At 38.3% G+C, this 24,474-nt stretch overlaps 2 protein-coding genes and 1 pseudogene across 2 annotated transcripts; 1 reads left to right on the top strand and 2 right to left on the bottom strand.

The window, feature by feature from the left end:
- Positions 1-9,626: 9,626 nt before the first annotated feature.
- LOC145782824 (uncharacterized) lies at positions 9,627-13,221 on the top strand. The gene is made up of 4 exons (XM_082594593.1): positions 9,627-9,714; positions 9,915-10,061; positions 11,781-11,891; positions 13,011-13,221. Exons 1-4 carry the CDS (start codon positions 9,669-9,671, stop codon positions 13,211-13,213), a joined length of 507 nt encoding a protein of 168 aa, XP_082450719.1. The 5' UTR covers positions 9,627-9,668; the 3' UTR covers positions 13,214-13,221.
- Positions 13,222-13,358: 137 nt separating this feature from the next.
- LOC145782806 (exosome complex component RRP41-like) lies at positions 13,359-20,101 on the bottom strand. The gene is made up of 7 exons (XM_082594573.1): positions 19,947-20,101; positions 18,987-19,089; positions 17,590-17,637; positions 16,987-17,147; positions 15,740-15,848; positions 15,037-15,185; positions 13,359-13,878 (listed from the first exon to the last, which is right to left on the bottom strand). The coding sequence occupies exons 1-7, from the start codon at positions 20,099-20,101 to the stop codon at positions 13,749-13,751; spliced, it is 855 nt and encodes a 284-aa protein (XP_082450699.1). The 3' UTR covers positions 13,359-13,748.
- On the bottom strand, positions 20,046-21,578 carry LOC145782814 (thioredoxin reductase-like selenoprotein T; annotated as a pseudogene).
- Positions 21,579-24,474: the final 2,896 nt, after the last annotated feature.

Here is a 24,474-nt window from a genome sequence, read left to right as displayed (position 1 = left end):
ACGATGACGGCAAGGTAATAAAATAAGTATTTCAATGATGTGAAGGACATGACTAAAAGAAGCATAATTTTTGCAAAATATGATCAAAAAATGTTTTCCCTTCGGATGTCAACTAATCTAGTTCTCCTTTTCAACAACGATTCAATGTCCGACAACATCGAATCGACATAAAAACGACAATATTGTCAGCCGACGTAAATTAGCACTTCGGATTACGACTTTGTTAAAATAAACGTCGAGAATTAGGCCTACAAACAAGACTTACAACGCTGGTGATCGCAGATGGTTATATTCCATCAATAACAAATATTCCCGCACAATGCAACAGTGGCGATTATGACGCGCTGACCTAACTTTGCGTCACTCTTTGATACTACATATTTTCGACAGCTAATTCACGATCATTCTATTGCGAAATAAATAATTGGCTAAAAGAGACCGGCGGCCAAACTTGGCCGATTGAGGAGGTAGCACCGGTGGTCATTCAAACACTACTTAGCGGCCATGGCCGCAGGCTGCTTTAAGGCTTGACAGTAGGTTACATCATTATAACATGGCATGATGCCCTTCTTTGTATACCGGACACTTGTAGGCTGTCATTACTCAATACATAGTGAGCTGATAGATTAGCATTATTGCTATATCTTATCTTAAAACTTAAAAAAAAAATTGGCCTTTTAGTAAACAAAAGTGCCCTTTTTTCGTAATCTTGCCCCCCCAGTCAAAAATCGTTCCGGCGCCCCTGCACACTAGCCATCAAGACTTTTCTAAAAACATGCGTTTCTCGGCAAGGAGTGCTGACGCCAGGAAGATCGTTCCTCAACAGTGCATATCCTTGGCGACAGTTAGTTTAGTTGTTTTCTTTCCACAAAGGTAAGGATTCAATTAATTGACAAAACCAGCGATTAAGAACTATGTGGCATAAATTAGTGGTGCGATACTGATGAGCCAAGATATTCTTTGAAAGATAAGTACACCCTCTGACCTTTCTTGGAAATTTGAACGATTTTGTGCTCTGGTGGCATATTGGCGACAGTGCTGCCAAAAGCGATCAACTAAGATTTCTTGCTTTCCTCGCTAGAGCGAGCGAGTGAGAGCGCTATCTGTCCTACTTTTGCTAGTCTTTTTAGATTTTTTTAAAAAGTTAGTTAGACAGCCAAATTACTAGACAGTTTAGAAAATAGCCTACGTAAGCTAGATCAGTGGCCCCCCTTGCTGGGAACCACTGATCTAGGCGAGTAATTAGTTTTTTTCCCTCCCTAGTTATTTTTTTGGAAGCAGCCTTTTCCCCTTAAGGGAATCAGCTGTTATCCACGTAGACATGTCAGGTGAGAATAGTCAGCGAATCTAGAATAGTAGGCTACGTGACCAGCTTTCAGGGCGTGGTCAAATCAGAACTTAGCTGAATTTTCCTTCAGAAGAAAAATTTATAACGTTTAAAGTTTGGATTTCGGTAAGTCTGTTTGAATTTATTTCTTACTTACCTAACACAATACAACTTAAACATAATACTTATTCGTGATGGGCGATTCTAAGGCCAATGAATTCAAGTACGAACGAATCATGGTGGTGCAAGCATCAAGCCAGACCTGGCTTGATGTAAGCACGTTCATCAACTTCTTTATGGAAGGTGGCTTCCTTGCCAAATATGGAAAGGAGCTTAAAGCGGTGCGTGCCAAGGGCCTGCGGCAGCACATTTTTAACGTCACTTTCTCAGCTTCTGAGAAAGAAACAAAGTCTTTGCTGATGGAACAGCTAGCGCTATACCATCAGCAGTAGCGTATTTAGGGGGGAGGATAAGGGGCGATGGCCTCCCCCTAATGATCAGATAAAATTTTGTTTTCAAAAAAAAAAAATTTTGCAAAGAAAAAAGTTCTAGGCTAGCGCAAGACATAATTGCTTGAATGATTCACCCTAGCGCGGGGGGTATACTTTTTGCAATGTAATTTTTCAATAATATTCTGAGTTTCCAAATCAAGTTCTAGTTTAATCTTGATTACAGTAAGTTAAAAATATTTAATTAAGCAAGCAATCACTAGTAGGCTATACACTGTATATAGAGTGGCGGCTCGTCTAATGGTGCTGCAGCACCACAAAATTTTCTAAATAATATTCTTCTAGGTTACTAAGCCTCTTTCTAAGCTCCTACAAGGACCTACACATACGTTTAATTCTGCAATGATGAATGTTAGAAGCTGCGCAACTGTGTTGCAAGACCTAAGGGGCGATAATAGGCTTTTTCACCAACGTTTTAGCAAAGGCTTGCTCAGTTTTTGGCTAAGAAATCCGCATGCCCCGGAGAGAATCTTAACCACAACATCGACCTAAAATTCCAGCTGAAACTGCGGAGGTATATTTCAAACGAACACTTTTTCTTCCTTTTCTAGACAATTGCATGGCACAAATTCACAAGAGATTCAATGAGCACTGCTCGCTAGTTTTTAAAGTCAGCACATTTCTGCCTTAGGCTAATTGATTCATGAAGATATGGACTGCCTGATCGACGAGATTTTCGACTTCTACCATGAAATGCTGGATGTTGAACCAAGCAATTACTTTGCAGCTACTGTTGAATTGCAAAGATGGAGAGCGAATTGGCTTGCAGTTTCTGCGGATAAACGACCTGCGACTCTTGTGGATGCGTGTCAACTTCCTGATCAACTCCGCACTTATCCGATCAATCATAAATTAGGCTACTTCGAATCTTTGCTACGCTTCCAGTTACAACTGCCTCCAATGAGCGATGTTTCCGTTCACTAATTTGAAAAATCAGGCTACCTGAAAAATTATTACCGCACGACCATGACCGAGCCACGTTTGGATGGTCTAGCTCAGATGTATTTAAGCAAGGATATTGTACTCGAGTATGACGCAGTCATTGATATATTTGCCAAGCACAGCCATCGCACTAAACTGTAAATTGTCATTGTGAATCGCCGAGAATGTTCAAAAGGTATTCGAGGTTGGAAAGACTAACTTATTGTTTATATTCTGAAGTGTTTGATATCTTTTGTTGGTTCATTAATTGGAACAGTAACTTACTTCTCTGGATTCGCTCTTAATTTTGGACCCCATCCCCTTATCTGACGGTATTCTGACTGTTTCAGCTAACCCCATCCCTCCGTTCTGACGCATAATATGACATTTTGGTGTACCCCATTCTTTTTAAAGGGTCAAACAAGTCTAATTTTAACCCAAGTAGAAAACATTTGAACCAATCAACAGCCCTTTTCACCAAATTTGAGCTTTCTGTGTATACTGCCGTTGAGACTACCCGGTGTGTACTACCCCCAGACCCCCATTGGCCTCCACCGCCAAGTCAGCCGCTACGCGGCTGACTGACACAATGTCTTGGTCCCCCCCTAACAAACTTTCTAAATACGCCACTGACCATCAGTCACCTGTGACGTACACACACAAGGAAATAGATTATGTAATCAAAGCATGGCGACCCATGCCACCATGCGACGTGATTACTTTATATCCAGTGCCAGGCGAGTGGTCACTGGATTTAATCAACGAATTTTCTGTTCAAGCAAAGTGGGGACATGTTTACCAAATGACTCAAGGTAGACACAAGCAGCACCTCACCATCTGCAACGAGTTTCTGCATGTCTACTTGCAGAACACTCAACTAGAAAATATCCCAGAAAAGGTGCAGATGTTTGGTGAATGGATCTCCATCACCAAGCCTGGGCAGGGACATTTGCGACTTTGCCAGATCTGCAAAGTCCAGGGCCACCTAACATCAAAGTGCCCCAAAAACATAAGAAAACCCAGGCCGATCCACCTCCAGATCGGGCGTTCAAGCAACCCAGGAAACAGGCGCCTTCGAGTAGATCGAAACAATCTCGGGACAGAAGCAATGAACTTTTCTGCCAAAGATCAGAGGCCGCTTTACTTGTGGGGCAGGCCGAGAAATCCAGGCCGCATTTTGCCCCACTCAAGGCAAAAAAACATATGTTGCAGAGTCGTTGCCGACCAGGCAACAGATCACCTGTTCTGTATGCCGGTCATCAGGCTTTCACAAGCCTGATTGCACTGTACGACCAAAGTTCCGGAAAAACAAAAGAAAGCGAAAGAACTTGACCACGAGTGACGATGGCTTTACCACCGTGGGCCGCGGAGAGAAACACAACCCCAAAAACCCCGTGCGAAGCAGCCTCTCCTCATCTGCTTCAATGTTGGATAATCAACTTTCCAACGCAATGGAGTCTAAGACATCGACTCGAAAAGAGCCCTCGCACAAGCGGAGATCGGTTTCCCAACCAGCATCTCCTATGGCGACACCAAACGACCACGACGCATCCCAAGCCAGCACCAAGGATGCGCCAGTCTCAGTTGACAAAGACCACCTGTCAACTGACTCGGAGTCCGTTTCTTCGAGAGAGTCTCCGCGGGCTCGAATGCCCGGGACCTCTCTTCTCCATCGAAATGTCTTCAGTTCGATGGGTGAGCTCACAGTTCTCAGACGATGAGCTCACAGTTCACAGTTCTCAGTTCTCAGACATCGTCCACACGGCCTAGTCCAACCTCTTAAACTTTAATTTGCTTCTTCTCTATCTATAATCATGTTCGCAAGTACGGAGAGTGACGATTCGGACGTCGGACAGGACAAACTCAAGGTTGCATCAATGAACATCAACGGAATATCCACGAAATTGCGAGATATCGAAAAGTTCTTTACATCTCACAGACTCTTTGTACTGGCCATACAAGAAACACACAGAATCCTCACCAATCAACTCGAGACGTGGGCTCAACATAACAATGACATAACATGTGCAAACATAGAACCTGACAGAACCCGTTTTTGTGCGGGAACGATGTTCGTTGTGAAGAAAGACATACACGACAAGTCCGAAATCACACATTATACCATAGTACAAAATCGAATACATCATCTCAACATCAAATGTGGCAACACTAACATAAACATCTTCAACGCATACCTTCCGCAGAGCAGCGGGGAGAAAAAGTCCTGTTTTGAACAGCTCTCCGAGGCTATGCTGGAATATGAACATCAACATGTGGTCTTACTTGGTGATTTTAACGTGATCCTTGATCCGTTGGACACCGCTAAGCCGCAAAACTTCAAAACTCCATCGGATAAAACATCATTTAGAACACTCATACGTCATAACCAATTGATAGACATATTCAGACAAGAACATTTTTTATACAAAAAGCTATTCACGTACAAAAACCACAACAGAAAGACCAGGATAGACAGAATATACATAATTGAACATGCACTTGAAAATGATCATAACATAAAACATGAATAAAAAAAAATTAAAAATAAAAAGCCCAGCCTCATGGGTGAAACACGTGTCTATCGCTGTCAAATCTTGCAACACTCGACTGCCGAAAAACACAAGTCTTCTTTCAATATATTATAAATAAAGAGCGCCGGTTCCATGACATGTCGGTATTTACCACACATTGCACACAATCGTGTTTCCCCCGAAAAAAAAACTGGTCTCGCGAAAACTTACGATAATTGATTAACCATCTGTCTACTTTTCGACAAACTTTAATTGGAAACCATATCGACCATGTTTTGATCTTGCCGAATCGACATCCTGTACATGCGGATGAGCCTGCCAAACTGCACAACACATCATTCATCACCGCTTCATTTACAGACCCTGAAACGGAACCGCCAATCTTACAGCGCATAGCAACACAGTCTAATGACTGCAGTGCCGGGATGGAATAACGTGACTAACGTGCAGTGCCGGGATGGAATAACGTGACGTGAATAACATAGCCTACTTCACCGCCTCATATGCAAGAAGAATCAGACATTTCAGAAAGCCAGAGAATGCCTGATTTCAGGGTTATCTTTGTAAAGACGTTAAGCGAGACAAATTGTGTGCTAGACAGATCACATGATCAGCGTGTACAGACGTTGAATCCATGCACAAACGACAGATTTTGCTGTCTGGGATGTGTCGTGGATATAGTGATCGTGGATATAGTGATGGGATGTATAGTGATGGGATGTGTGATGGGATATAGTGATGGGATGTGTCGTGAATATAGTGATGAATTTTTCAACTAACATTGAACAATGGACGTGCTTGATCATCTCTGATAGTAAGGAAGTAAGGATAGGGGGGATATATCCTCCCCAATAATTTAGAAAAAATTATTTGCTATGAAGTTGTACTTCAATTTAATTGTTTGCAAGCATCTCGAATTGCTGTTGTTATTCTTTTATTGATTTTTCATCACAGTTTTAAATTGTCTTGGATTTGATGCTAGACAATGACTATATAGAAACCACTCTAGAGAAATATCGTGATTTGGAATTTGAGAACAATTACAAAAATGCAGTTTCACTTCCGGAAAAATTTGCTACTAATTTTATCACGCCTTTGCAAACACTGCTGCAAAGAAATCCCTGAAAGATTGGGTGGAGGCTCGATGGCAGCTACTGCAGACACTCAACTGCATTATATTGTAGAATAGGCTATTTTACAATCAGTTCATGGACACTCTGAACTGACCGAACGGTTTGAAAGTAGCCTGAATTCCGATTCGGCAAAGTATAAAGAACTTGCACGAATTTTCAAGACCGGCTTAGTTCCTGAAATGGTCAAAAACTGTCCAGAGCTGAATAGACAATCGATGAATTATCAGATTGATTCATTTAGAAAGGCAACAGGCAACAGGTTTTTCCAACTCCTAGTCCGAGTTGAAAAAACCTCTCTATTCTCAAATACTCCAGCTGATTTAGATCCTCTTAGTTTGCCCGGTAAGCTCTGCTGCTTGTGAGAGGTCGTTTTCCAATCTTCGTAGATTGAAAACCTAGCTGAGAAATACTTTGGGTAACTTTGGGACAGGAAAGGTTGAATGCTAGCATTGTTTGCAACATACTGTACACCAAAATATTCTCAATGACATCAGCATAAATGATATTGCTAATGAGTTTTCAATGTGCACTACCGTAAGACGCAATATGTTCGCTTGTAACAAGTTCTTGTGATGTGTTTGAAAGTTTTTATTTTTGTCATAAATTTGCATATGTTCTGTAGCTTCGATTGTTTTCAGTCTCCTGGCTAGTGACTTTGTCCTATAGGCCTATAATGCACTGAGTGTAGGATTCTAGTGAAGGAGAGGACAAGAAGAAAATTATAACTTCTGTTTTTTTTTTGGAAAAACTAAGTAATCATTGGAAGGTCATAGGTTGGAATCCCGCTGGAGGTACCAATTTTTCTTTGCTTGTTTCTTAATCTTGCAGCAATCATTCACAAGAGCACTGGTAGCACTTTTATCTCCATGATTTCTTATTTGTATATTATGCTGTTAGCAGCTAATTTACCGAGGTCCGGTGATTGTTTAATAAACTAAATACTGGTACCAATAAAATTGTTTATAAAAATATGCATCTCCCCCAATGTTCAAAATCGTCTAAAATTTGATAAAATGTTGATTTATCCCCCCCAATCGTCAACTAACTTCGACACCACTGTGCTCAGTTGTCACTTGCTCAACTGCCATGTGTTCAGTTCACAACTGCTGGCTTATAGGAGACTCGTTCTTTTACAGTATTTATGAATAAATTCTAGTTAGCTCTTGCTAATGTCCATATTTACAGTCCAGTTCACAAATTTTGTTGCATTCAACAAGGGTAAGGCTTTAATGGATTCTTCTGAAAAGTAAAATGTATCTACTTCGAGGCCAAACATTTCTATGCTGGTCCATATTGTCTCATGATGATAGTTCCATAGCTCATGTTACCCCATATTTTGTATTGCTTTTATTTATAAGGTAACAGAAACAAAACGTAATGCGAGTAAGGTCAATTTTAGGCTACACTACCAGCAAGCTACTAAAAGTGAATTCACGACCTTAAGTTCCAATTCAATGGTTTTAGGAGCATGGCTATAACTTTTTGTTTCAACGATTTTACAAGTTAAGAATTAAAATTGAAAAAAATTAAGTTTAAAACTTAAGTTTTTACTTCTGATTGTGGTCTTGCTTCAACTTCAGGTCAAGTCATAATAGTCAAATACATACAAAAGAGTAGCAACAAGCAAGACGTATAGCTATCGCATTTTTTTCATGATAACTTCTTGCGTTACGTTTACACCAGCGTTAGAATTGTGGAAGCTCCCGAAAATTAGTTTTCATATGGCGTAACTCATCCAGCAAACAAAAAAACGTTTTTCAAACGTTCATTTCTGGTCTCTTTATTAAAGCTACGTTTTAGAAAAACGTCTAAAACTTCATCAACTTTGAAAGTGCAAAACACATTTAGCTATCGATTTCATCTCTTGAATTTTTTCAAGGTTAATAAAATATTTTGCGACTACTGCATTGGGTATGTATTTAGAGTTATTCACCAAACTATTTATTCGTCTTGTGATTGCAATGACAGTAGGTTAGAATAAGTTTTAAATCAAACAATAATCCTGTCAAGTCACGAATAACGTTTCACCTCCCTGGAGAAACTAACTATTTGTTTTTGAAATAGGACTCAACAATCTTTGTGATTCAGAAAGAAAAACAATGCAATGAAATCACTTTATGTTCCGGAAAAGTTTGTTATTTCAATGTTATAAGTCAGATCAGTGATGAAATCATGCATGGCAGTAATCTATCATGAACAATGAAAAGAAAAAAGAAAGATTGGAGTGCTGTTAAGCGCAATGTTTCCTACTGGTCTACCAGTTGAATCTTAAAGATCACCACCTCAAATAAGCTTGAAATTTGCATAATGTCGAACTTTTTTAGTCGTTTATTATATATAGGATTTGCACAAAGGCTATCTTTATCTTCTTTTTCTTTATAGCCGGAACCATTTTTTTAAATGAAATTATTAAAGACGCAATATTTCGGTTTATTTTGTTTTTTTTGTTTTTCATTTCTGACCATCACAACGTAAACAATACGTGTCAAATATAGCAGATGTCTGGAATAAGGTAGAAGCGACAAAACGCAAATGTCATGACGTGCTTGAGACAAAAACAAGATAATCAGTTCAAAATTTGGCAAGGTATGACGCGGGATAGGCTACAGGAAAGAAATAATTTTTGAGGTAGCAAAAAAATTGGACATGAAAGGCACGGTTGATACCCATTATAGGGGTCTAAGAATTAGGCTATATCAACCCAAAAGTTAATTGCAACTTTTATGCAGTCTGGAAGTTATGCCAGGTTTGAAGTTGACTAATATTTACGGAAAAAGAGTCACCAAATGTACTGGATGAATTTGTATTAGCAATAATTCTAAAGTTAGACCATTAGGCCTATTCGTTATTGGAGGAAAAGAATTAAAGCAATGCACGCTTTTTTATTGTTAATAAATAATTTTAATTGTCAGTGATGAATTTAAGTATCCTTAAAAATTTATTCTTTTTTACGAAATCTATCAAATAAAACATTGGTAGGCTACTAACATCAATCAAGAAAATGAAATGTCTTCTGATAGGTGCAACACCCACAACAATGCTTGAAATGAACGACTTGGTTACATGACTTGTAAATTAATATAAATGTAGGAACCTTTAGGCCTACTTTGCGGCTGCGAACATATCGTGCGAAGCCCATGCTCTCAGGGCCAAGAGTGAAAATGGCATTGTGTGATAATTGAATAACCCATTTGCTGTTTTTGTTAGCGTTGGTTAACTTTTTCGTTGGCAATGCACTGATTGTACAATGGATTATGTCACAAAACTTATAGGGAGCTTTCTTCTTTTTCAAGGTAAGTTGAATACATTGCAGGCTATTTTTATTGCTTTATGGTTAGCCTACTTCGTTCAAATATAAATTAACAGATATAGCCTACAGTTGATACCAGAGTTGATAAAACATGTTCGGCTAAATAAGCAGAAACTACTGTTATTACAAAAGCAATATTGCAGTAAATATTTATTACACGTTTTTTATTTATTGTATCTGCAGTCGCTTCAGCTTTGATGTGCTTCGATTGTTATTATGACTCGAAAACAACAAACTCAACCGAGTGCATTGGATCTGAATTGAACAGTTCCTTTCTAATCGAATGTCCTGACGAGCAAAAATTTTGTAAAACAGAAACTCAGAAAATAGGTAAGCTACGGAAAGGGTGACTTGGGACAGCATCATAAAAGGGAAAAAGTTTTGTATACTTTAGCCCAATGGTTTTTAACCTTTTTCCTTGTTAGTAGTGTAGCGGCTGGGGCTTTTCCTACGTTTTTTTGCCTCTTATTGCTGTTGTGAAATCTGTGTTTGTGCTGGCTAGAATTTGGACGTTGCCTTAGAATTTGTACCACTTAGTAGGGTTTGATATACATATAACTTACGTAGTTTTACGTCGTTATAGCGTTGGCATCTGTCGCATGCTGCAGTGCTGGAAGCATTCTAATCACACTGGGCTTCCTTAAAATCAACTCCTCAGTGTCAAACAAAAAAGTCTGTAGGCCTATCAGTTGCCTATGGTTTTTGTAAGTCAATGGGTGGTGCGTTATTTTAGTCAGTTCACCACGGATTGTTTTCTTGGAAGTCATGGTGTCAATTTAGCAGTGATGTACGCGCATACAAAAAATATTGACAAAAAATGTTTACAAAACTCATTGTTCGAAAAACCCCATACGCCGTGTGGGTCAGCGACGTCAGCGTCACTTGTAAAAAAAGTTGGCGGCGTCAGCGCATACACTAGCGTAAACTCATTTGTTTGCTAGGGGCCAAACATTCCCACGGTATAAACCACTCGAAACAAACAAGTTTTATTTTGAATTTCCACGAAGAAACACAAGCATTTGAAAGTGTTCATCTGACATTTTGCTGTGTTTTGGTTCCAATATGGTTTTGCCCATTGAAAACATTCTTTCAACTGCAGCGCTGGAAGGTATTGGCGTGTTGTAGCGAGAAAAAAATACATTAAAAAGTATGCGTTGACGCTATGCGCTAAAAAACCGCGAAAACTTTATGGCGTAGCCTCAAGCGACAACTATCCAAAAAAATGTAGCCGTAAGCATTAGCGTAAACAAAAAGTGTAGCCTACGCCGCAAGTCTGCGGCGTAGAATTTGCGGCGTATACGTACATCTCTGCAATTTAGAAGTCACGATGTCCATTTAGTTATGGTTATAGTTTAGTTTTCATGTTCTGAATCAGTTCAATTCATTCTATTTTTAATCAAGTTATTATTTGGCTGCAACGTTTTTCGATCCGGAAGTTCGTTCCTTTTCTGGTAATAAACTCATACTCGCAGAAGAACAAGGTATTGTTCCTCATGTCATCCCACTACCAAGCTCGTACTCGGGATGTTGCTGTAGCATTTACAGCTAGATATGGGCGGATGTTCAGACAATTCAACGTCCACTACAGTAGCTTACCACCTTGAAATCACCAACCAGTTCTCGCACTCCCCCCCTCCCTAAAATGTCTAAAAAGTAATAGCCTCATCACTTACATTTTTAAATGTTGGTCAAAAGACCGGTAACAAGCATAGCACTTAATGACATTTTATAATTGACCTTAATTATTCGGCAACCACTCACCCCCTGAGAACAGGTCTCGCACCCTTGGTTAAAAAAACTCTGATCTAGCCCATAGATGGGCTAAATACTAAATGGCCGATATTTTTTGTTTATGCATTGATCACATAGGCCTAGTAGGCTACAAGAAGCAGTGATCTTTTAAATCCAAAGAAGGCAACTGTTGCCGCTATGCTACTGGGATAACTAGTCACTCCTAGAACCGCATTTCACAAAATAGTTCAATAATAAATTGCGAAATCCTTTCTATGAGCCCTCAGAAACCAACCAGTTTGCATTTTTAATTTGCAGACGCCGTGGATATCATCAGAGTTGAAAGAGGCTGCACAGCAAAAGTTGGCTATGCGCCTTGCAGACAACAAACAGTATTCGAAACGCGATGCCTCGCAACATGCCAAGAAGGTTTGCTCACTAACATTGGCATAGCCTACGCAGGGGGGTTGGGTTCCCAGCTAAACCAGCCAAATAAACGCATGCAAAGATAGCCTACTGATAATTCTGAGGCTGAAATTAATAACTATTTGAAAGCGTTAAAAATTTATTGTAGAATTGCATGGAAAAGTTTATTGTTTGCTTTAAATATTCATTATCGTTCTTTATAGCCCGGTAAAATCCGTAGGCTCTATATCAGGGGTGTCCAACCCGTGGCCCGCGCAGTATTTTTCGAAATGACTTATATTATCAACTTGATCGCTTACGTAATTTATGGCAAACTTACAGTACGAAAAATTCGCATTTTTGTCTATTACTCTACTATTCTTATAGTCCCTAGTGCAGGGATGCACAACTGTTCAAGCTAATTTTATTGCATCAGAATGCACATTGTTAGGCTGCGTCCACATCCTTTCCACACAATCGTACTCGTGCTTCAAGAATCAAGAGTTCTAAAGTCAGTCAGTAGGCTAATGATTCTTGCTTTATTGAGCATTTGAGCTACATCTGATATTAGAGACTCGCGCCAAACGCATTTAGCAGTGAAATATTTTCTGCACTCTGGAGTGATATGAAAAATATTTCTCTATAAAGAAAAACATCAGAGGATGCACAGGCAGTTTTCGTAACCTCACCTTCTTGTGCGAAAAAGTTTTTTCGCGGATAAACCATGTCCCAGACAGCCCCTTTATCTGGTAGAGCCTGGTCATCTGTACCCGATGAAGTGGCTCTCTTGGGTCAAATCCCCTGAGATCACTAATTTCTAACACTTCTAACAGCCATATGGAAAACTCGCTTCATATTGCTACATCGTCCATCTCACCGAATATTGCTAAACAGTATCAAACTTCACATTGAAATGTCGACGTATGACTTTACTAAGTTTTATCTTGGTACCGTATGTTTATTGTTCTTAGGCTAGCCTAATTGTAAAAAAAGTGGCCCGCGCAATCATTCCTAAACCGCATGTGGTCTTTTGGCCAAAAAGGTTGACACCCCTGCTCCTGCTCTATATGTTTTCCAGTAAGAAAGAAAAAGTGATTAGCTTAGGCTACTCAAGTTCTTTACTTAAATTCTTATTTTCATCAGATGATTGCAATCAACACGAAATAGGAGCAACTGGAACACAAGAAATAGGAGCAACTGGAACACATAAAATAGGAACAACTGAAATATACGAAATAGGAGCAACTGGAACGGCATGTCCGTTGAAGAAAGTCCCATCATTGTTAATGTTTGGATTCGTTTCTTTTGTCACCATAGTGAGAGACAGACTTTCCCGACTGGCATGATGAAAACACTACCAAATGCTTCGCAAACTTATGCAAATTTGACAAACATGCGAGACAGCAAACAGCTTAAAAACTACTAGGACCGAGAAGAAAAAGACGGATTTGACTCTCAGTAGCCTAGAATTGATATTTTGTTAAATACCTAATTAAGTTATTATTTCTAACTGCGGTACATTTCATCACTAGATTTATATCAAAGAATACACGCGAAATAGCCTACCAATGAGCTTATTGTCAATTCCGGCAATTTTTATATAGGCCTTCTCAGTTTTGTGAGCACATTGCACTTGTCAAGGCTCAACTTCTCAAGACTTTGATTGAACATTAACGCGAAAATTCATTTCACGGGTGATGACGGCGATTACAACCAACTCATTTTGAAGTCGCAAATGTTCATACTTGGATAAACTATAGCTCCTAATATGAAAAAGTTTGTGTTCTGGTTTGTCCTTTTTGTTACAAAACTTTTATTGTCGTGAACCAAGCAAGATAGCGCATTTTAATTCATAAAAATGTTTGAGCAATGGGACTCATATCAAGAATGAGTGAAATTTGAAACAGTTTCCTCCATGTGTTCTTGTACGGTTCTTTCCATTACAACGAAGGTGTCGTTGCAACCAGTTATCACAGCGTCGACTACTTTCGTCATTTCGTCTGCGTGTAACCTGCGTGAAAAATCATAACAATCATACCACACTTCGCTGTGCTTCAGTTTATGGAGTTTGCAAAAAACTGATGAGTATTTCAAGTTCACTATTCAGGCACAGCAAGACTACAGTTGAACTAAAAATGATATTTTTAGCTTGCGTTTCAAGAAGGTGTACTGTGAAATTAAACTTTTGCTTCTATGAAACATTTGTTCTAAAATAATCAAGACATCAAGACAATAATCGATAAGTTACCGAAATAAAACTTTGTCACAAAACTTTTCATTAAAATCTTCTTTTGACTTCACCAATGATCCAAAAGGATGCGTAGTGTGATAAAATGATCAGAAAAAAGTATGGCGTATCACACTAAATTGGCAAATTCAAGATTATTAAATTTAACTTAAAAGAACTTGAATTTGTTAATTTAGTGTGGTACTGTCTACTTTTTTTATCGATAAGTTAACCTGTATCAGACGACTAGACTGTAGAGTGTAGATTCACTAATTAGACTTAAAAGAACATCGTAATACTCCACATAATGCTCATCATAATAGGCTATATCATAAGAAATGACAGAAATAATATAAATTAAGACAAGCAACACAGGAGGTTGACTGTAAACACGGTTACCACTAGGACCGAACAGTCCTCATCACTGGTAGCACTTAAAGTTGGGTAGTTCATTGGACAATCAGCTACTGTGACAATCGATACTGTACAATAAATAGGGCTAAAAGTTTATTGGAAAGGCTGATCTTACATTGTTCTATGTAACATTTCATTAAGTGGACAATGAGAGAAGAGTCCCTACAAAAAGACACGTCACACAAACCCATGACAAGTTCACTCATGTTGCAGAAGACAAGTGTTTATTCAGCTGACGTAAAACGACACAAACCCGGATGTTGAGTCGTCACGGTTTTGACAAAAATGTTGTAAGATAAGATGCACACCGGGACCGAAACAAATAAATAAAAATTGAATTTCATTGTAAAAGTTGTTGTGACTAAGTACAGTCAGTCACCTTTCTTGTACAGTAATTAGCACGTTTCGTGATCAACAAATTATATAGGTTGAAAACCACTTTAAAAAAAAATTTGAATACTGATATAAGTCATAACGTAAAAATACGTCTAAAGGCAGAAAAATGATGTAAATATTGCGTAGTCTTACCGTCCGTTTAATTCTGAGTAAACGATCTGATTTAACTTTGGCAGGACAGAAGCTGAAAATTCAGCACCATCTGATGTTTCTTCGATATGATTGATGTCAATTAATGGAGTCGCTTTTGTAAGACTGGCAGAACAGGAACAAACAAAATCCTAAAGTTACATCCATTCAACAACAAAATTTGTAAATCTAATTCGCCCATTAGTCTACATAATATTAACTCAACTGATTATTACTTGTTTTAACATTTAATAATATTTTAATCTAAATTACAATCAATGGCAATTTCAAAAGTGCTTTCGATATTTGAACATAATCATAATAATCATGGTAAAAACAGAGTGAGAGTAGTAACCTGAGTGAGAGTAAAAACAGAGTAGAAACCAATCATGTTTGATTTTGCCCCCATTGCAACAAGATTGTACATTGCGAATCACAGATGCAACACAACAGGCAACTTTTAGCTGAAAAGTAATCATTGAACCAGCTTCTCCCAACATTCAGGAAAGTATCTTGTCGAGGCACAACAGCGTGCTCTAGAGCGGTGTCGAACTGACGTCCTTTTGAGCATCACTCAAAGGCTCTGACTTCTTACCACTCGGTCAAGTTTGCAACTCAAAGAAATTATGTTTAAGGTAAACTAACGACATACAATGTGTAAGATCATTAAGTATGACAGTGTATCACTGAAAACGTTTCAACTTACTTTCATGGCTATTCCGGCATCGATTAACGCAAGAGTTGCAACATTGACACAGGCAGAGTAGTTGCTTCCATCGGCATGTAACACTTGCAAGTATATGTCGATTTGAGATCTGAGAAAATAAATGCATCGACTGTAGACTGACACCGGAAAGGAATTAAGTTTTTTGAGTATATGAGCCATGCAATAATGAGGTGAATATCAATGCGAAGCAGAGCATGAAGTGCTAATGGAGTTGAAGGGATTCTTTAAAATTTGTTTTTCACCGTTTATTCACTTTTCTGCTTCCAAGCTGGACGTTTACAAGTTTCAATTGGCTTATTCGTAAAATGCCAGGTTAAGTTTTTCGCATGGTAACAAATTACGCTCCAGGAAATTACAATTTTCAACAATGTCAGGAAAATATTTAAAGTTGAAATGGTTAACTTGACAAGAAAAGTACGACATCATTACAAGGCGTAAAAGTCGAGAAAAAACAACACAAAGTTTGCTGAACTTTTGTTGTATACAATCAACGATGTCCTCGAAATATCAAGTTTGTTGAACAAAACAATATTTCGATGTCATCGTTAATCACAACAAAAGTTCCAATAAGATTAGTGGCAAAGAACAGTAATTTGCTGAGATATTGTATCGAACTGATTGATTTTATTGAAGGTCAGTAGCACATAATTGCGTGTTTTGCTTATTTTCAATTTTGAGCATTAAATTATATCCTTTGACCATCGAATGAGTTTCTTGCACATTATTCTATCCAAACATTTGTTGTCAGCAGTAACAGGAAGTAATTCGATTATAAGCTTAAATTTTTTGATCATTGACCGCTTTCCAGACCCCATATTCCAAACATCTGGACCTGGTTTTGCAAAACAAGAGTCAAATACAGTTTCAGCCGGTGCCCTATCTCGTGCATTTTGACGCATGAGCAACAGTTTGTTTTTTTACAGTGAGCGTTCTTTTATGATTACATCACAATGACTTCTCAAACTCGTTCCAACTTTGAAAACTGAACAACCTGGCTTACTTTTACAAGAATCATTAGGGGTTTCCTTGTCTCAACCGCGCTTGTTATTACACTGATAGTCGTAGGCCAAACATTACAAAACACATAAATTTATTTTTCCAAAAAAAAGCATGAACAATAGGCTATTCTACACTCAGAACGCAATAAAGAACCAAATAATTTCCCCCACATCGAAGATACGCGACGCTCACCTTTGTTAAGCTGGGAATGCGAGCAGAGACTTTACCTTGGATAAAGTGAAGTGAGTATTGCAGCTTCAAAGGTTTGCTTGATATGGGCAGACATGTCCTGCCCTTTGCGGTCTCCTCTTGACGTTCGCTTGCGCTCGGCTGTGCTGAAAGTCGCTTGGCTGTATTCGCAGTTGATAAAACACTTGTCATGTGAGACCTGAACAAGTGTTTGAAAAAATGAAACGTGTAACTTGCATCAACATTTCATGTCCGAAAGATGTTATTGGTTACTGCTGTCTCACTCACAAGGGAAACTACTTGACAAGATGTAACTGGTAAGAATTTCGTTAACTGTCAAAAGCTATGTGGCATAAATTATTTAGTGGTGCGATACCGATGAGCCTAGCCTTGGGGGCGAAACATGTGTCTATCGCTGTCAGTTCTTGCCATAAGTAACATGCTGCGAGTAGCATAAAAATGTCAAACAAAGACTTAAAGGCGGCATCAACGTCAATTCTCAACAAGACCTAACCTTTGTTGGATAGCACTACTGTATTTTATTTTGCACTACAATGTTGGCAAGGTAAACATGGAAGGTCAGTTTGCTGAAAAAAAAATACAGACATTGAAAGGGTTAAAAATCTCAACATCATAGATACCTGACTTCTTTTGCTGGGTTCATGAGGTCCATAGATGGCAGCTAACACCTAAGTACACAGAAAAAAAATTGAGAAAGGACTTGGCTTGTTGGCGTGGTGTAGTATATATTTATTCAGTGAACTATAGAAGTCGGCAACCAACTTGACATCTAAAAGGGAATTGGAATTGTCGAGGAATCAGCCTCGTAAAGTTTTCACCCAAGCATTGCAAACAATGCGTTTTTGTTCATATAAGCAGGCGTGAGTTTTCGACGCAGGATGAAGCTAGTTTGAAACGAGATTGAGATGTGTTCAGAAAAAAACATACCGTTTGTAAAATTTGCTGCTTAAAAATACGTAGTTACGCAGCGCAGAATAGCTTATGCACAGCTTTTTACGAGCTTAGTTTGTTAAACCAGATGCTTGGAGCATGACGCCTGGAAAGCGGTTAATAATTGCTTAGTTTTTTAGTTGATGAGCGGATAAGCTTCAGCTATTAAAGGCAACAGCTATTTGTTAAGAGATCAGATTATGCGCAAAAAGGTCGGTCAGTGACCAAAAGGAAACAACTTGCTGTGCAAAGCGAAAAACCTGGACCAAAAATAAGCAGAAAACGCGGGTCAGTGCGACACACCTGCAACTGAAGTACTAAGTTAGACATACTGTAGACTAATTATTTCCCTTTAAGTTACTGTTCTTTCCAGCTTGATAATCCTGCATGACATTAATCGGAGCTTTCGATAATTGTAATCAACGTTATCTTCGAAATGTTGAAAACTTTGCCTTGTCTTTTATAGCCTATCTTGTGCAGTGTCGTACTTCTTTGGCAAAGTTAAAACATTTTAGTTTTATAGAATTCCTAGACTTAGAAAATCGTGGTTTGTAGCAAGTAGCGACGTTATATAATTGTTTCATCAACGCAAATCGGGTTTTTACAAATTAGCAAAATGAAATTTGCAACCACATACAGTAGCTTGAAAGCAAAATAAAAGTAGACAAACTGTGAAAAGTAGATAATAATCAATGCCTGTCAATGCCAACACAACTGAAAGACGCTAATAATGACAAGCAATTACCAACTGTTTCTAGCACTCTGGAAGCACAGCATGATGACGGTCGGGTACCGAAATCGTCGACTTATAGAATACCACATACTTTTACGGGGCCGCAACAACGGTGTCGAGTTAGGTAGGCCAAGCGTAGACAAAACCATAGGATTTTTGCCGTATCGAGGTACCGGAAATCGGTGCTGAGTAACACAGATTCTATTTCTACTTACCCTTTTGATTACTGCTAACAAGAGATACAGGCATTTCTAATGCAGAACAGCAGGCAGCAATTTGAGAAAAGCAATCTGTGACTTATAAAATGCTGCATAGTGCATATCTAATTAATTAAAAACATATTACAACAAAGACCTTTGTGTTTCCTTGCTCTATATAAGCAGAACCATCAGCTTGCGTGAAAACTCCCAGGTTGCAACGGATCATACGTAATTCATTTGGTTTACGGCCATCTATTCTAAAGAATAAAGTAAAAGCCAATAAAAATGTATAACAATAAATAAACACCACAGCGCTTTTGTGTTGAACTGACACATACGCAAATAAAAAGCAACAGTAATTTATACGTTCTAAATAAGAATACTGTGTAAGTAAAATGTTTGCTTAATATATAATCCAGCTTCGGTAGAGAGTTTGTCTTGTTAAACCATAGGCATACGAAGCCGAGCAACGTTATCAAGTTTAACATATTTAAAGATTATTATATTTACAAAAATCCAATTAATACAATTTAATATAATCCAAACACAAACCAAAAAAGAAAGTTTTAAATAAAACTGCAGTTAAATTAAATGGGCCTCAAAGGGTGTGCACAATGACAATGCACATACTGCACAATGGGTCTGCTACTATTCGGTGAGTCCGATTCGGTGAGTCCGATTCGGTGAGAGCCTTTTTCGGTGAGAGCCCTATCCGGTGATTTTTTTGAATTTTTTTTGAAAATTATCGGGTACCGTAGCCTAATTAAAACCCCTAACCCCAAAACCCCAAACCCCCTAACCTCAAACCCAAAAACCAAAACCCCAAAAACCCAAACCCCCAAAAAAACCAAAACCCCCAAAAAAACCCAAAACCCCCCAAAAAAAAAAAAAACTCCCAAAAAACCCCAAAACTGCAAAACCCCAAAAAACCCAAACCCCCCAAAACCCAAATCCCCAAAAACCCCTAACCCCTATAACGGCAATGATAATTAGGCTACGGCGCGCAATAATTTAAAAAAAAAACTCACCGAATAGGGCTCTCACCGAAAAAGGCTCTCACCGAATAGGGAACTCACCGAATCGGGCCATTCCGCTGCACAATAAACTAAGTTACCTGTAGCCTTGGTCTGAAAGCAATTCAAATCCTGACATTTGTTGAGTTAATGCAAAATCAAAACAATGACAAAAAGTTGTAACAAAAGTGAGACACCAATCTAGCGAAAAAGTATTGTAATTAACATGGATCGTTAAGCACAAATCATCTTTCATCACTAACTATGCATTTAAAAAGCTTGCAAACATGGCAAAAACTATAGGCCTACACTATAGTATACATCAAATACTTCTTATGCTAATAAAGCTTTTACAGAAGCACTGTCAAAACCTTTGCCATAGATTTGTCAAAACATCTTTCAAATGCACATTATACAGTATTCCCAAAACCATTGTCATGTCATACCATCAAGAAAGTGTTACCATTAAAATGCGGCAAACATTGACAACAAAACTCCAATTGTACAAGAATTTTCTGTTGATACAGAGTGACACACAACAAAAATGCAATTAGGATCTTTACATTTCAGTTACTTATATACAAACATATACACAAGAAATGAGCACGTAATAATGTACATATTTCAAAAACATATTTCACACTACATTATTGTTACTGAGAATTCAACAAGCATACAACAGGTGTTACTTTTCATTTGAGGTGAGAAAAAGTATCAGAGGTACAGTAAAAGTTATCTGATTTTTCTGATGTACAACTAAACCAGAAAACAATTAAAATAGCTTTAAACATTTTATACGTTTCTATTTCATTACCGAGTACAACTTTTGTATGAATAAAACGCAGATCATGCAGTTAAATTTAACAATGAAGAATGTTGCAAGATAATAAGATCAGTTTTCACATTATTTCCATTGTACATTTAAACTTTTTTTTTTTGAAGAAAATCGTAGCTGACCAGTGACCAGTATTGTGCATACTCAGTTAATCATTAATTATGTGGTTTAAAATTACAACAGTTTTTGAATTTCATGTCATGCAAACGAATAGCACTTGCGTGTCAAACCTGAATTCACATACAGTAAATGGGAAGTAATTATTGCACAAATTGATCGGCACCATTTGCCCTCCCCATGTTAATGTGAGAATCAATAATCTGCATGAGCTCATTAACTTGCGGAATTCTGCCTGACTTCAACTTTGACCAAATAACAACATCGTTCAGTGAAATTTCAAACGCTCCTGTTGAAATGAGTTGTGTTTCTATTGCATTCGTAATGAAGAAAAGCATAAAGCAAGCATATATAATATTTTCCCTCGCCCACAAATAAATTTGTGGCGTTTCCATTCCAACCCAAAGAAAAGGATTTTGTCCAGTCAATATACAACCAATAAGAATAAACTTGACAATAGACAAAATAGAGGCAATTGTTTGGTAGGCTTTAGGAGGTGGGTAATTTCCACCATCAATCTGTACCTCTGAGTAACGCTGATTAATTATCTGAGCGTATTCCTCAAAGGCACGACGGTAACCTCAGGACTGACATATCAAAAACTTGACGACAGGCACAGTTAACTGATTCTTGAGCTTTGGGATCGGTGCATCTTCACTATCCACGCTTGCACTGACACTCCTGGTAACATCTTTCCATGTCAACATAACTATAAATGCTACCAACAAGGATAGCATAAGCAAATTTGCCATGCTTCAATTTAATTCTAAAATTTTTCACACCTAATCAAAAATAATAAAAAACATGATTAATAAGTACTCAAATGAATAATGCTAGTACTTACTGCAAAAACTTGTAGACAAACTCAAAGCAGTCCCATGACATCTATGTCGGTTCTAATAAGTTAATGTGTCTGGCACATGTGACACAAGCAATGACTACCCAAAAGTGGTTAGTTAAAAATAAATGTAACAAGTAGAGCTTTACACTTATTTTAATACTACATTACTACTGTATATCAGAGCATGTTTTAACACAAAGCTCAGATAATTTTTCATTCTATTCTATACATATATAGAAAAAAATTAAAAACACTTACAAAATGCTCTCATAACCCTCAAGTGCAGATTGGATGGAATATTAATTGGCTAGGCTACCTGGGTCTGCTACTATTCGGCGAGTCCGATTCGGCGAGTCCGATTCGACTAGTCCGATTCGGCGAGTTCCCTATTCGGCGAGAGCCCTTTTCGGCGAGTGCCCTATTCGGCGAGTTTTTGAAATTTTTGAAAGGAAATTATCGGGTACGTAGCCTAATTATAATTGCCGTTTTTACATCGTTTTAACGTCGCTAAACGTTGAAATCGTGCAGAAAGGAATAAAAAGAAAATGTTTGAACTATTAAATTAAAATTCGTCATGTCAGTTCAGTTGTTTTTATTTCTGACCATCATATGAAAAACAATACACGTCAACCTAGCAAAGGTAGAAGCGACAAAACGCGAACGTTAAAACGTGCTTGAATTCGCCATGTCAGTTCAGTTGTTTCTCTTTCTGATCATGATATCAAAAACAATACACGTCAACATAGCAAAGGTGTAGAAAAGGGTAAAAGCGACAAAACACGAACGTTAAAACGTGCTTGTGACCGAAGTAAGTTATTCAGTTGAAAGAAATTAGGCACGGTCGCAACACTTTCAGAAAAAATTAAGATATGAAGGAAAAATAAAACAAAGAAAATGTTACAAAAAAAAAAGAAAGATCATGTTTATGTCTATAACTAAGTTAGTACTTTTGAATAGTTAAAATGATTAGTTTGGACCAACAAATGTGTGGCCTACAGCTTGGATTGCAAGGAAATTATCGGGTACCGTAGCCTAGTTATCCCGACCAGCAAAAAATTGTTCCAAGAACACAGTTCATTTTTACATTGTAGTAACAGAATGAAAAGGCTAAACAAATGTGTGGCCTATCGTGTTAACGTCGCTAAACGTTGAAATCGTGTAGAAAAGGGAGCTTTTGCTGACTAGGATACTTTGAAACTGAGAAACATTCACAGAAGCCCTACGATTTGTTCCAAGAACCCATTTAGCATAACATTTCATTTGTACGTTGAATCAACGTCTGAATACATTATCTTAAAAATGCAACGTATCGTAGGGCTTCTGTGAATGTTTCTCAGTTTCAAAGTATCCTAGTCAGCAAAAGCACCCTTTTCTACACGATTTCAACGTTTAGCGACGTTAAAACGATAGGCCACACATTTGGTTAGCCTTTTCATTCTGTTACTACAATGTAAAAATGAACTGTTAGGCTAACTGGATTCTTGGAACAAATTTTTGCTGGTCGGGATAACTAGGCTACGGTAGCCTACCCGATAATTTCCTTTCAATCTAAGCTGTAGGAGTGTAGGTCACACATTTGTTGATCCAAACTAATCATTTTAACCATAGGCGCCTAAGCCGTGGGGGCCAGGCCCCCACGCACATTTCCGCGTGGGAGCAACTTTTTATGCTGCATTGATACATAAAACAATAGATGAACTAGCGATAAGCAGCAGGAAAACATTTTTAAATGCAAACCGCAACAGCTTCGCAGTAAATAATCACTAGAACGAGTAGCGATGCTACAATCCCACTCCAGGCAAAAAAATTTGTCATTTTTACGTTGATTTAACGTCTGCAGACGTTGAATCAATGTAAAAATGACTAATTTTGCTGCCTGTGACATAGCAAAAATCTACCATTTTGCGTCGATTCAATGTCATCAGATGTTGAATGCACCCAAAAACAACATAATTTGCTACGTAGACGCATCGTGCGTTTAACTTAATGCGCTTGCAAACAGCCTCGCTGTCGCTTTGAAAAGTTGAAACCTCTGCAGAGAATTGTCGCGGCAGTGAATCGGTTGCTGTGAAAATGAACTTGAAGTCTCGGCCTGAGGTTACCACTAACCAACGTAACAAGGGCTGGTACAAACCGCACTGCCCACAGTCGCACAAGCGGCATAATCAACACAACAACGGCCTCGCGCAAACTGCATGGCGCACACAAGTCCGTTGCCATAGAAACCCGATCAAAGGCGGGGAATATGCGCATCTTTTGTTTCATCTGCAACACGAAAACGGGCGTATTACAGCGAATTGAAACTTGAAAGCTGGTCAGCCATAAGTTGCGATATTGTAGTGAAAACTGAAAAGGGAGCAATGTCAAGTCAAAAACTTAATCAAACGTCTCTCTGTAACTATTTTTCAAGGGCTGTTTACGGATGTCAGCAACTTTTAAATTTATTAAAGGTGACGTGCTGTTGAATTGCTGTAAACATGAATGATTTTGCTTTCAACAGGTATATTTTCAAGCATATGATCAAGTTAGTATTTTCATTCCATTTACAGTATACCTTTTAGTAAACCTTTTCGTCTCTTGTTTCATGCTAATAAATCTAGTTTGTTGCTAAACTTTATGTTGCGCTTAGCTTAAAGAGTCGCAGTCCATCAACCGCTAGCCAACGCAGACGCATAAGCATGTGTTTTGGTCGAGCTTTGTTTATAATAATTAACGGTAGGTCGAACGTAGCGATAACTCCGAGTGTGGCAATAAAAGCAATCCTAGTGTGGCGACATAATTACGTCATCCATCTGCGTGACATTTCGCTGAATTTACGTTGCTGCTGATGAAACAC

Source organism: Aplidium turbinatum, chromosome 1 (genome assembly GCF_918807975.1).
Source record: "Aplidium turbinatum chromosome 1, kaAplTurb1.1, whole genome shotgun sequence".
Taxonomy (NCBI): domain Eukaryota; kingdom Metazoa; phylum Chordata; class Ascidiacea; order Aplousobranchia; family Polyclinidae; genus Aplidium; species Aplidium turbinatum.
Note: the sequence above shows the minus strand (reverse complement) of the source record. Positions and strands in the feature narration are given on the sequence as shown.

Bases quoted from the DNA above. Each gene is read 5' to 3' on its own strand.
- LOC145782806 (XM_082594573.1), bottom strand. From the start codon at position 20,101: ATGAAAGATGATTTGTGCTTAACGATCCATGTTAATTACAATACTTTT. The intron at 15,849-16,986 runs GTAAAGTCTCTG...TTATTTTCTCAG, and splicing joins CTCACTTCACTTTATCCAAG to ATCTCAAATCGACATATACT. The intron at 15,186-15,739 runs GTAAGTTGAAAC...ATGTAACTTTAG, and splicing joins ATGCCGGAATAGCCATGAAA to GATTTTGTTTGTTCCTGTTC.
- LOC145782824 (XM_082594593.1), top strand. From the start codon at position 9,669: ATGGATTATGTCACAAAACTTATAGGGAGCTTTCTTCTTTTTCAAG. The intron at 9,715-9,914 runs GTAAGTTGAATA...TTGTATCTGCAG, and splicing joins GAGCTTTCTTCTTTTTCAAG to TCGCTTCAGCTTTGATGTGC. The intron at 11,892-13,010 runs GTTTGCTCACTA...TATTTTCATCAG, and splicing joins CCTCGCAACATGCCAAGAAG to ATGATTGCAATCAACACGAA.